The 14,210-nt window shown below is 39.5% G+C and overlaps 2 protein-coding genes across 2 annotated transcripts in view; both read left to right on the forward strand.

The window, feature by feature from the left end:
• Positions 1-13,716, forward strand: part of LOC108096294 — a 25,986-nt gene extending 12,270 nt beyond the window's left edge. Inside the window, exons 3-7 of the mRNA XM_017197767.2 lie at positions 9,559-9,677; positions 9,735-9,872; positions 10,162-10,765; positions 10,874-11,808; positions 11,871-13,716. Of these exons, the coding sequence (XP_017053256.1) occupies positions 9,559-9,677; positions 9,735-9,872; positions 10,162-10,765; positions 10,874-11,808; positions 11,871-12,137 (2,063 nt within the window). The 3' untranslated portion in view covers positions 12,138-13,716. The remainder of the gene's footprint in view (positions 1-9,558; positions 9,678-9,734; positions 9,873-10,161; positions 10,766-10,873; positions 11,809-11,870) is intronic.
• Positions 12,832-14,210, forward strand: part of LOC108096222 (circadian locomoter output cycles protein kaput) — a 17,316-nt gene continuing 15,937 nt past the window's right edge. The window contains exon 1 of the mRNA XM_017197610.2: positions 12,832-12,855. The gene's annotated coding sequence lies outside the window, so the exon portion shown is untranslated. The remainder of the gene's footprint in view (positions 12,856-14,210) is intronic.

A 14,210-nucleotide genomic window follows, 5' to 3' on the forward strand; every position in this document is an offset into this window, starting at 1 on the left:
GGTTCCAAGAAAAACATTGAGACATATTCCTAATTGAGATATTTGCCCTCTCACTCTTAAAAAAATATGCAAAAAAAAAAAAAAAATGGGTTACATCAAAACAAACTGTTGCTCCTGTCGTTCGTTATTTTCTTGCTGCTGTAATTGCATAATGAGGCCAACTGCAGTTGCAACAGCAGCGAACTAAAAAAAAAAAAAAAAAGGCAGAGACAAAAAAAACACGGCAAACGTGAGTCATAACAACAAACGCTTTGGCCAGATTGTCTATTAAGTAATATTCTATTGTAAACTGTGAATTACGATTCGCAAAATTCACTTTCAACATTTGCGAGCGGGCAGCGGCAGCAGCAACAACAACAACAACAAATCAACTGGGAGATTACTCAATTGACTGCTGCAATAGCAAATGCTATATAGCTTTGGCGATAGCTATAGCTATTGCTATAGCAAAATCAAAAGTAAGTCGCCCGCTCACTTATACAAGCTGTCTCGCCCCCTCTCTTTCTAATGGCCTATTGCCGTCTCTATCGCCAACAGCCGCGGTTGCTCTCTGACTCGTTTGAATTACAGTTATGTCATAGAACGTAGGCAAAGTTGTTGCTGCTGCTGCTGCTCTGCTGCTGCTGGGTTGTTTGTGTTGTTGTTGCTGCTGCTGTTGTCGCTCGTGTTGCGCTTTATCGCATTGCCCAACAACAACAACAATAACAATGGCAGCAACAATAGCTGCCCACAATCAGCAATCAGCAAAACTGCAAAACTGCTAGCAATAATTTGTTAGACTATTGAGTAATAGACACACAGGCCCAGACATCATTCCACAGGTAAATCGTTGCCCCGGGCAACAACAACAACAACAACAAATACAGCCATAACAACAACAACAACTATCGCACCGCATTCGCCCTCGCACCCTTAACCTTTTTATCCTAATCAATCTATTGAAAATTACATCAGCCTGACATTTTCCGCAGAGCGAATAAAGTCCACAAAACAATTTCCACGGGGCGTGACTGCGCCAAAAGACAACTCAAAGTACACAGAGATTTCCCAAGATTTTTAAGCCGTACACTGACGGAAAATTTGGATCTCTAAAGATCTGTGAATAAGCACAAAAATAAATATTGTTAGATTATTTTCTTTTAATAGAAAAAAATTAAATTAAAAAAAATTAACACGTTCTAGTTCCGAATATAATTTAATTACACACCTTTTACCTTTAAATGAAAAAATAAACATTAAAATATTCTTCAAGTGCAATTATGCAACAATTACCGGGCAACAACGTCATCGAGTTAAGGGGAGTGTTGGCTAATTGACGGAACGAGGCCAGAATGGATTTATAAAAGCAAAGTTCAGCACGATGACATAATTATTTTGGATTTGATTAGCCCGCAAAAAAGGATTTCAATTAGCATTTAACCAGCAAAAGCTGTTAGCACTAAATGATGAATCGCAAACTTTTCTACTTTGTAACACGGATAACAATCAATTCGAATATTCGGGTCAGCCAGTCAGAAGCACTCGGAACTTTTTTATTAACAAGCCTGACCGAAACTAAAATGTTTTTGCACTCCCTCTTTTCGTGCTTGAAAAAAAGTTTTCTTTAAAAAAAAAAAAGAAAAACCAAAGCGTAACTTTTTGAATTACTGTTTTCTTTGCGAGAAAATTCTTTGTAGCCAGGTGCGAGTGGCAAAGAATAAACAAATGACCAAAGGAATTCAAAACGTAGTTCGATATGGTCGCATTTTCTTTTTCCAAGAATTTCAACCAATATATACAGAGAGTATTAATAATGCCTGACATTATGACATTATCTCTTGAATATTTTTAAAGTTACTAATGTTTTAATCAATTTTCCTACCCCAATAGTTAAGAAAATGTTTATCCCTTTTATATTTGATATTTAAATCCCTTTTAAAATTACCCAATATAAACAACTATATAGATAATTGATTGAGTACTTCTCTGACATTTTCTTATTGCCGAGAATGACCCACATCTCCGCAAACAACTTTCAAAAACCTCCCATTGTAATAGTTGCCACACAGCGTTATTTAATCGCCGAAAGGAGAAGAGAAAAAGTTATTACAAAATTGCAAAATCCTATGTTGTGGCAAGCAAAAACCAAAAAAAAAAAAAACACAACACACGAAAAAATTTAAAGCGAGACGAAAATTTGAGAGCATTTACAAATCACGATTTAATTTCCACACGGCAACAACAAGCCGAAAAGCGTTGAAATTGGCAACAAACAAATGAGCAACAATGGGTTTTGGGGGCGGGGTAGCCGGTGGGGGCGGGGGAGCAGGCTAAGCGTGAAAAAGACAAAAGACCACGACAAACACAAGAAAACGGTGGAAACTGAGGCAAATCTTTGGGCCTGCAGCTCAACGTAACCAACAACAGTTGGCCGCTCAGCCTTACATAACCCGAAAAAACGTAAAAAAAAAAAAAAAAAAAAAAGAAAAAAGAGCTCCACTTACCAAACAAACATAATAAAATTGACGTCGACGTCGACGTCGCACATTTGACTTTGACATACTTTTTGACTTTGCAGATGGTAACCATTATCTGGCCAAAAGAGAGTGAGAGAGTTGGCCGAAAGTCCCGGAAAAAGAGTAGCTGTCAAAATTTTGACACAAGCCAAGCTTGGGCCTCTTTTACTCTCTCTCTATCTCTCTCCTCTCACCCTCTCTCTCTCTCTCTTTTTTGTCCAGCTCTTAGCCATATGATTTAGTGCCTCTTTTTGGCCAAGACCACAAAAAAACTGTTGCTCGTTGGCCTTTTGACTCTTTCTCCCGCCACACTTTTCTCTTATTTTTTGCGGATTGCACAAGCTTCAGCTCACGCAATGCTTAAGCCATGGCCAATTCCCCCCGCCCCCTCTCCCCCACGACTTACATGACTTTACTCATATTTTTGGCAGCTTTGCATAAAAAAGCCGGTTACGTTGGCCATATTTTTTCAACTCTGTCTGCTTATCGAACTGCGTTTAGGGGCTGATTGGCGTCTGTGCCGATTACATAAGTGAAAAGCGGACCGAAATAGCCGTGGGTTAGGGGAGAATATACGAAAATAGATCTGGGGAACACTTTAGCAAATTGTGATGTATTTAAATAGCTTTTCATATGTTGAAATGGGAAAATAAGTTATCATCAGCGATACAACATTTAGAAAAAAATTTGGTTTTCGGTTTCGGCCTATCTGCTTTGGGCTTAGCTTGTAGTTTTGCTTTGGCGTCAGGTGGTCAGGTCAGCCGAAAGTTGAGTCTTTTTTTCCTTTTTTATTTGTTCCGACCTGCCCTTCTGTCTGGGAAATCAATTAACTGCGCGTCAGACGCGCGTGTGGCAACGGATGTGGGATGTGGGGACATGGACGTGGGTGAGCATTTATCAAATGACATCTGGGAGGGGAGGAAACATATGGCAAAGCAAGGCGGACACTCTCCACTAGGAAATGGGAAAATGGGGGGAAAGAGTACTGTCATTAGCCGACATGTACTAAGGATTTATCACATGGGGAAAGCCTTGGCTTTAGCAGCTCTTCTAATTGTGTCCACTTCAAAAGGGGAGTCGCCGATGGGTTTTTATCTTTAAAGCAAATACTAAGGCGCCAACCAAAGAGCGATAAATATTTTTCATGCCCCCTTTGAAATAGCCAACTACAAAGCCCACAAGTATTCTTTAATGTTCTCAGCCTTCCGTTTCGTGTTTTCATATTATTTATCTCCAACCCTCGTTGCATAAGCTCGCCGACTTAACAGACAATCAACAAAACCCGACATGAAAAGGGCCCTAAAAAATACAAATAAAAATGCTTGTATATGGAAAAACTTCTTTATGTCTTACGGCCCACATAATGTGAGACTTCCGCACTTGCTTGGCCCCAGCAAAGAGCAGAATTGCCCGCGTTCCACCAATCTTGGTCACCAGTTGACCTTCAGCCCACTCAGCGAGTTGCTGCTCATTGGAGCGCTTGGAATTGTTGCTGCCGTTTCGGCAAGGCGTTTTCAAATATTGTTTGTGCGGTTCATAAAATTCATGAATGCCTTGGCATTACAGCAGAAACTGCAAAACAACAATATATAAATATTTTGCGCTTCACACAATATCGAAGGAATGTATTTCTTGCTTGCTCGAATGAAATTTGTATTTGATTTTATTTGCGTGCTTGCGATTTGTTCAACATTTTTTCGGGGTAAATCGGGTTTTTTTTTATTGTTGTTGTTGTTTTGCTCCACTTTGTCTGAAGGTTGCGCTCGGCTGAGCCAACAAAAAAATAAACAGAGGGGTTATATAAGACTCGAAAATGAAGTTCACTTCGCTGAATCTCTCATTCTCCCGCTGCCTTACCTTGAATTATTTTAAAAGTGAAGTTTAGCTTGGCTTTCAGAGAGGCCTACATAAATTTAACTCAAAAAAATTTGCAAAGCAATTTGGGATAATTTGGGGTTCAATCACCCTTGAGTTTTGTTCGTTTTGTATGCCCCCTTCATTCCCCAAAATATTTTCACTTCATTTTCAATCTGCACGACCTTTTAGCTCGAGTCTCTACAGAATTGTTAGCATCATCATTGCCACTGGGGGATTTCGGCCTTGGTTCCGGCTGAACTTCGACATTTGATGTTTGCGTACTCGTTTTTTTCCCCTCTTTTTGGATTTTTTTGCGTCTTGTTTTCCAGTGCCAAAAATTTATGTGTCAACGCATTGCGATATTTCCCAGATGTAACCCGCGCAGCAGCAGCCACAAAAATCTTCACAGTCGGTTGGGTTTCACCAGAAAATAGAAGAAGAACGGAAAACAAACTGCAAACAAAATTCCAGCAATTTTCCGATGTTGTGCGGGGGGTTTGACATTTAACAGACTAAGTTGATAACACCCACATTTCGCATAAAGTGAACGAAAAACTGGCTAAAAAAAATTAAGTAACAAAAAGAGGTTTAAAACTTATCCAACAAAATACAAGCCCTGGCTTTTTTAGTAATCATAATTTAACGAATATATAAATGTCGATTTTCTTTTGTACTAAAATTACCCAATGTAAACATAAATAAACCATACTCCTGATATAACCCTCCCTCAATGAAAATAAAATTGAGAAAAAACTGAACTTATGGCTTACAACAAAATAACACAAATAGAACCAAATACACATAGTCGCAAAAGCCTATTCGAATAATTTACACAACAGTTGTGTGTCATATGGCCTCGTAAAATTAATCATAAAAATAAAAATGAATTTTATAGTATTCTTTACCGAGAATTACTGTCGCAAATTTAACGCCGAATAGCCAAAGGCTAATAGCTGAGTAGTAAAACAAAGCGACTGACTGCACTTCCTGAAAGTGAATAATTATTATTTGGTTTATATTATTTTCAAGCATTTCACGTTTCCGTCAACAGCATGAAAAGAGGCCAAGTGAGCGTTCATTCATGAAGACATTCATAAAGAAGAATTAAGCAGGGAAACGGTAGACGATTTTCTTTGCAATAAATCTCTCTAGAAATGCGACTAATTTAATATAAAAAGGAAATCAAAAGGGGATATCTAAAGAAATTAATTGGACTTGGTTAGCCAAGAGCAATAAGATTGTCTGTCAATTGCTGAAAATTTTAATTCACAAAGGAAATTGAAATGAAAGGCACTTGACAACAAAACTTCTTAAGAGAAGGATACATTTGACCTAAACTATTTCCCTTCCAGTTTTGGGTAACCCAAAACCCAAATTCTTTTTACATTTAACTGCTGACATTTCCCTAAATTCTCGAATTTATTTGGCGGTTACATCGAGAGCAGGAACTTTACGAGGGTCATAAACTTAACTCCGCACAATTAGCTTCATCTACATAATATTCATATTTTATGCGAGCGAATAGAGTGTTAGCCAAGGGGGTCTGAATATCTTTGCATTTATTTGCTGCGCTCCAGTTATCCCCCATCATAGACATCAAAAACGGTCAATTTCCCTACGGGTTTGGCTTGGGATTCGGATCCGGCGATGAGAACTGGGAAACTGGGGAACTGGGGGGTGTCGCATAAAGTTTGCCATCTTTTTGCCGCTCGTTTATGGCCGCTCGTTTCCCGTTTCACTTGGCGCAGTTTTATGGGCATTCATTTAGTATTTAGGTCAGTTTTTCGCCACCCCTTCAGCCCTCTGCCTCCTGCCCTCTCCATTTCTCCATTTTCCTTTTGCATAATAATCCAGTGAGTGTGTCTGTGTGTGTGTGTGTGTGTGGTGCTCGTGTCCGACAATCAAAGCTCGGTCCACGCGGCGTATACGCAACGTATTTATTTTTAGCAAATTGTTTAACGACTTTTAAGCACAATTGAATTGAAAAATTAGAGAGGGGCATTCGTTCTTTGTTCGCCACTCTGTTCGCTGGTATTTAAAAATAAATAAATCAAGTGATTCACCGATTGAATAGCTTGGTCTATAAATGCCTTTGTCTTCATATCCCTCGTGTTGTTTTTATGCGGAAATCAAAATTCTAAGATTTCTGATTTCATTATGCAATCCATGGCAATGCCGTCTGTCAACCGCCAAGGAAAATTCGCTTCTCTCCTCAATACTCATTGCGACTTTTATCTGCTGTGGTGGGAATTTAGCAAACGATTTTTAATGTACGTGACGAAATCTGATTTTGAATGCACACACTCGCCAAAAACGACACTCGCTGGCACCACAAGATATAGATACAGCGAAAGAAACATAATTTAATGCCAGAATTATAAGAAATCATGAATACAAGTATTTTGTTACCCAATTTAAAGTTTTCTTCTCAAAGAGTATTTAAACCTGACCTCTGTTCAATTATTCAAAATGTTTTTCTTCATATTCCTAATCCAATGATATTTTTCCAAGTGTATGCAAAAGAAAATATAAATTGTACACATATGAGCATAGTCATATCTGAAGCCAAATGCAATTTATCAACAGTTGAGCTTAAATTGTCTGCAGCGTAACGGAAACTTGGCCCCGCGTGGAGGATGTGGCTATATCTTCAGGGGGCGGGCTCGAAAAGGGGGCGAGGCGGGGGCGTTCGTAGAGCGTGAAATTCTCTAATAAGTGCAAATTGGTAGCAGTGGCAAAAACAAAAACAAACTGCCAGCAGCCCGTCAGCGTGTGGCTTTGCATTTTAATTGAATTCGTGTTTTTTTTTTATTTTTTTTATTTTTGCCCACTCGTTGCGCTTGTAAGTAGAAGTATCTGATGGATACGCACACATATAATCGCAGATCGAACGGGAAGTAGCCGGTCGCCGAGAACGTGGCCGCCTTCAGGGTGATATAATGTAGAAATAAATATAATTAGTATGCATAATACATATAGTTATGGCTCTGGACATCGGGCAAAAGTGGCGTGGCGGGTGGCAAGGGATCGAATGATATTATTGCATAATAAACGAGGGAAACACTTTAAAAGCGAAAAAGTATAAGGAAGTATCACATAAAGGTTTTCAAAACAAATAAATAATATTGTTATTTTTATTTCCAGTCGATTACATGTGTTTGTGGGTTATCCTTCACCCATTTTGTTATTTACTTGAAGATATCGCCAATCTGCCAAAGTGTAAAAAAATGGCAAAACCCGTCTTATCTCACGAACAAAGACAGTTTAACGAGCGGTTAAAGAATAAACAGTTAAATAACATTCTCCCGTTATCTGCTGGGAGCAGTAAAGTTCCGTTATGTTTCGGCACCTTCATTCACATAACGGCTAACCGCAAATCCAATTCCAAAGGCGTTATCTGTCAAACAAACCCCTATCACTGGTGCTTTATTTTTGGTAGGCCTCACAAAGTAAACAAAAAATATTGACATACTTTTATATAATCAACAACATTTCGCTTTCGTGCTGATCAGATGTTGTACTTAAAATGAGAATTTAACAAGTTATTAACAGAAGTCGAAATATAATACAATTGGCAAAAGAGAGCAACAGCGATAATAGGGAATTATGGGGAAAATCCCTTCACTATGCAAACAAAAAAAAAAAATTAAATGATTAGATGGCAATATAATAAACTACATATACTTTTACATAATAAAACGGCTGGATTTGAACGTAATCTAATTTTGCGACAAATATGGCGAAATGGAAATTAATATCTTGGTACGAATAAATTGGGCCGGTGAAGGGATTGCGATAAGCCAGTTGGTTTTCGGCATGTAATCATTTTTGCACCAATTTGTGTAACAATTGCAATTACAACAGAAACCATCAAAGGGCCTTACTTTAACTGTGTATAACTATTTTCGTTGTTGGTAGTGCTACTACAGTAGTTTTGTTGTTGCGCCTTTTTATGTTGCGTAATGTTAGGCTACATAATCGCGTTTTCTGTCTTAACAGCAGCTGCGCGCGCCTTTTTAACATAAAAAAACTCTTTGCCTTTAACAGGGAAAGAGTAAAGTGCTAAGAGAGAATATTGAAAAGAAAGAGTGGAACCCCTCTGTTAATATCCCATAAATACTCTTACACTGTATTGAGATGTTGCAATATTGCATGTTGCTGGTGCGCTAGCAACATTGTCTACAAGTGGCCTACGTGACGTAGTGAGGGGGTGGTGATAAAGGGGGCGATGGAAGGGACTGTGGGGAGGGGTTCTGGGAGGGTGGGGTGGAAAATGCATGACCTAGGCACTGCAATGACTTTCTATTCTAGATGTTTCGCGTTCTGCTGTTGCTGTTTACCTTGATTTCACTTTCACATTGCATTTACCGATGGTCGAAGTTCGCGTTTTAGGCAATATATTATTATAAATATTAAATTATTTTTGCAAACTTTATTCTAAAGTCTTCCTAAGAAAAACATTTATATTTGTATTGTTAACTTTAATCCTCTTGTATAATTTTCTCAATCTGTTTCGAAATATTTTCTTTTAAAGATAACTTAACTAAAAATATTATTAGTAGCAAACAGATTATTTAACTGCATTCTGTAGTAATTTCACACGTTTTAACCATTTTAAGTATAACCCAAAGTACTTAGTAGCAATAACGAATTTGAATAACTAATTTTGCAACCTCCCTTATCAATAATTACCCTAATCACTCACGCGATCGGTGACTCAATGAGTTTAATGGAAGAAACGTTTGTCATAATAGTTATTAAAGCTTAGTATATTCACTACTAAAGATTGCTTTAAAAATGTGTCATAATCATTTCTATGTTAAGTGGCGCCTCTGTTAGCGGTTGTCAAAATAAATATCCGCTTTGCTTTTCGTCAAACATTCAAGAAAACCAATTTGCAAAGGGGGAAATCCGAATTGAAGAATTTTCGCGCGTGTTAAACATTTGCCTAATTCCCCGCTGCACAGACACATATTCATTATATATTCAGATAGTTTCCGTTTCTATATCGTTACACGTATTTATCTAGAATATTGGCAAACGTATTTCGCTTGGCAGCACACCCAAAAAAATTCCATGCTGCCAAGTTTTGATATGTATTTCAGTCAGCGATGACATTCATTGGGTCATACATTTGATTTACATCCGCAAGTTTTAAGTAGTTAAAACTAACAAATATATTTTGTATTCCTTTGATATTTTGCAGCGCCAGCAAATTTCAAGAGTCTCTGTCTGCGTGCTGAAGTTCTCCTAAAACTGAGCCATTATCAAAGTTCCCTAGCGGACATCGAAAATGCGTTAAGAACGCGATGCACTTCGCCAAAGGTAAGTTTGAAATTATTTCTTTAAATTAAATAAAACTAAATGGAATTTTATTTTTAGGCCCACTATCTGAGGGCTTTGGCCTTAAGCGGTCTAGGTCGATTGGAGGAGGCTTTGTACAACGGCTTTTTGGCTATTTGCCTTGATAAAAATACAAATCTCAGCAACTCGGAAATATTTCAACATGATCTCGCCAAGGTATGAAAAGTTATGCGAAATGCGTCTGGTTGATTTATGAAAAACGTTAGTGCAATGCATCTAAACGATTTTTGTGAACATATGATTGTAATAAAAATTTGATAGACAAATTTAAATTGCCAAAGTTTCTGTTGCAGTAAAAATGTTTCAATACAAGTGGTTTTTATAGATGTCTAGACAACATTAAAAAGCAATTATTTTCTTAATAAAACGTATAACATAAATCAATCAAATAATATCAAATAATAGCAAAATGTACTCACCAGTAATTTGTTTATCCAATATACAGATTCTCCAACGTCTCCTGGCCCAAATGCCGAAGAATCGATCCTCGATCAGCACGGCAACGCCACCAGTTTTCCAGCCGCAGCACCGCAGTTTTGCCACCTCTCGGGCACCCTATCCTCTGCTTTGGGAGCAGGTGCGCCGGCGCAGGAAACAGCAGCACCACCACCCCCACCACCATCACCACCACCACCACCATCATCACGTCCACCTGGACGATGTGGAGGATGAGTTCGGCCACTACGACAACTACATAATGGCGGGCGATGACATGGAGGAGGAGGTGGAGGTCGAGGTGGACGGCGGGGAGCCGGGATCCCTGCATTTGGACGGAGACTTCCTGTTCCCCAGTCCCCTGGACTTTATGGATCACCATCGACATCAGCGGCATGTCTTCGAGCAGAAGCAGTTCGATTTGCAGCCCCGTCGCCATGCGAACCGGAAGCACTGCAAGCGGAAATGGTCGGTGGCCATGGAGCCACTCGGCGGTAAGATCATCGAGGAGGAGGACGTGGACCAGGAGCAGGCTGCTGGCGAGAGTCAGCGGTGCAGTCGACTGTTTGTCGGGGTTGTGGAGCGCACGCAGCAGGAACTGCAGCGACTGAGAAGTGAGTGATCTGGGAAAGAAAAGTTTTAAAAGGGGAAATTAACAATACAGAGTTTTTCTAAAAAAATATGGAAAAATGTGACTCTAATATACCCTTTTTTTCCTACAGAGCTGGACGGATCGGAGCTATCGCTGGCGGTGAGCTCGGTGGCCGGGCAGCTGATCGACGCCAGCGACTTCGACTGCGTCGTCTGCAGTCGGACGCTGTGGAAACCGGTGGTGACTCCGTGCGGACACACGTACTGCCTGGTATGCTTGGATCGTTGCATGGATTACAACTCCCCGTGTCCATTGTGCATGTCGCCACTTGTGGAGTTCAATGTGAATGCCAGTGCCAGTCAGAATCCGAATCCGAATCAGAATCAGATCCACCTGCATCCGGGCTCATCCTCGCCAGTTCCTTTCGCGCTGGCCAAGCGGCCAGTGACGAAGTTCCTAGAAGCCGCAATGAAACGATTCATTCCAGACCACTACGAGGCGCGCTTCCGCCAGGAGATCGACCAGGAGCCCTCGGTGCCGGTGTTCATTTGCACGGCAGCCTTTCCGGCGGTTCCGTGTCCCCTGTTCGTTTGCGAACCGCGCTATCGCCTGATGGTCCGGCGAGCCGTTGAGTCCGGGGACAAGACCTTTGGCATTGTGCAGCCGAATGGCGGCAAGTCGAGGTACTATGATATAGGAACCATCCTCGACATCCGCGACTGCGTTCAGTTGGGCGATGGCTGCTCCATTCTCAGCACGATTGGCTGCAAGCGCTTCAAGATCCTGGCGCGGAACGAGAAGGATGGCTATGAGACGGCCAAGGTGGAGTACATCTGCGATGAACCCATAGCCGAGGAGCAGGTGAAGATCCTGGCCGGGATGCAGGGAGTGGTTCTAGCCAAGGCCAGCGGTTGGTTCGAGAGTCTGAGCACGGAGCAGAAGCACGAGATCCTGCAGAGCTATGGCAGAATGCCGCCTTTGGAGCCCAACTGGGAGCTCATCAGCGATGGACCGGCGTGGGCGTGGTGGGTCATTGCCCTGCTGCCACTCTCCCAGCAGCTGAAGGTTAGACATAAATTAATAACATATTTTCTTGAGTTTTTTACTAATAAATAAAACCTTTATAGGTGGACATACTGGCCACTACCTCGCTGGAGAAGCGGCTGCGTGCCATCGACAAGACGCTGGACTGGCTGCACGACCTGAGCCACCCGCAGCAGCCGGCGCACCACCCGCTGAACCACCACCAGCAGGCACCACAGTCGCCGCAGCAGGCCCACCATCTCGATCTCGACTGCGAGGAGCAGGAAGCCGCCTCCTCCGGCTCCGATGAGTGCTGCCTCTTTGCGGAAAGCGGCAACGAGCCGCACACGGACGAGGAACTGCTCCTCTAGAACGCCTAGATGAACCCTCTGAAAAATTGAAAGAGAAAGAAGAACGATAGATTGAAAGAGAGAAATTAAAAGTCAGATATCTGCAAGAAACACTTTTTTTTTGTAAATTCTGTGTCTAAGCCATTTCGTTTGTAATCGAACGTTACATGTTAATCCTAGGGGCCAAAACCGAAAGCGAAGCAACTTTAGCAGAACCAAAATTATCACTAGATCAGCAACATAATCTTTAGCTCTAACCGATAACTTTGTGTGTGTGTAATGTATATTGTAAATGTGTGTAGGACAACTAGAGAGCAACCCAGAGAATTTTGTTTAGGAGCAACAACAACAAACACCCAAGAACCCCAGTGAAACAATCAAAAACTTGCTTTTGGCTCAAGCCCACAGCCCACAACCCAAAAACCATAATTGTTAAATTTTTTTCCCTAGATCGACTACAACCACATTCCACAAATCTTGAAAACACGTTTGCCATAGTGAAAGGAGCAAAGGAAGGGAAATAAGCAAGAGAATAAAGTATAAACTCTAACAAACAAAACTCATGGTTTCTACAAACAAAATACACAAATTTTTGAACATAAAACAATTTTAAAATTACTAATAAAATACCAAGTCAAAGGCCAACAAACATACACCTAGAAAAAATAAAAACAAACCAATCGGTTAGGAAAGAGCCAAGAAAACGAACTCTTATAAAAAGTTTAACTTCTTTTCATTTACTTTGTATAAAGCGGCTGGAACTCTAAGACAATCTGCAATATTTTTTTGATATACCTAAACGAAACTAAAAACTATATATACAAGAAATAATTAAACGAAAACTGAACTAGCAACTAGTTATGAAGGATGTGAATGGGAGAACCAATGTGAAAAGAAGTTTCAAATTACCTTTCTGTTGATTAATACCCTTTTACTACGAACACACTTAAACTCTGACCCCTCTCTATAACACCCTACTCTCTCTTGATTATGCTTAGGCTAACTAAATGATATGCTCACCTATATATACCTATATAAAGAATTCTATATGCAAAATGCTTATTTCTGTATTCGTATCTGTATCTTCAGCCCGCATTCCTATTGATATAACTTTGAGAACATTAGCTATATATTCTTTGTATTTGATTTCTTCTACATGTAGGCCTCACGCTCATTTTTGTATTCGTTTTTTATTATTCGAGCTCTCCCTATAAAGCAAATCAATTTTAAAAACAACAATTTGCTTTATCAGTCGGCACATCTTTATCTTTGTAAATATCTCTTATCGCATAATCCTAAAATGATATGTACATCTTCTACTTTAGCTATAGAACACGAATTTAATTTTCAGCTCAACACAAAATCAACAAACAAATCAATATAACAATTTTTGTCAAATAAATATTTATGTAATTTTATACAAAATATACATATGTATTTGTCTTAATTAAATCATTTTGTAATTAAGTTTAGCAACTAAAGTAAACCACAAAATTTGACATCATGTTTTTGTGTCCACTTTATATGAAAAATTATTGTGTACATCTTTTTGAAAATATAATTCAAATTTCTAAAGTTCTTAAAAAAATTAGCGAACATATTTTCTCAGTGTTTTTTGTGCTACAACATTTTTTACTGGTACTTCTAATTTAATAATGATGTAAAATAAAGAGGAAAACAATTGAAATATAAAATAAATGTGAAACATTAAAATTTGTATGTTATTTTTAGGATGGTATGAGGGTGTTTTTTTTTAATTTTTAAAATATTTTTCAAGAAATCGAAATCAGAGATTTATTTTTCAGGTTGATCCAAAAATACTTCGCCTGCACCACTGCATCGCTGAATAAATACATATATATCCTGCGTGTTGCATAAACCTATAAAACTTTCAAATCAAATCGAGAAAAACATTGTAAATTGCAAATCGTGCTCTGAATTGTTACGTAAGCATCTAATAAATATCGAATTTCTGGTGCAAGCGGTTCTCGATTAGGCAACTTTCGAATAAGAATTAGAATTATTAGTTTGTATGCTACCTCTGCACGAAGGGAGGTCGTAGTGCTGGATTCAGTGATCTCGGAGAAATTCGCT

This window comes from Drosophila ficusphila, unplaced genomic scaffold (assembly GCF_018152265.1).
Source record: "Drosophila ficusphila isolate 14025-0441.05 unplaced genomic scaffold, ASM1815226v1 contig_106, whole genome shotgun sequence".
Taxonomy (NCBI): Eukaryota; Metazoa; Arthropoda; class Insecta; order Diptera; family Drosophilidae; genus Drosophila; species Drosophila ficusphila.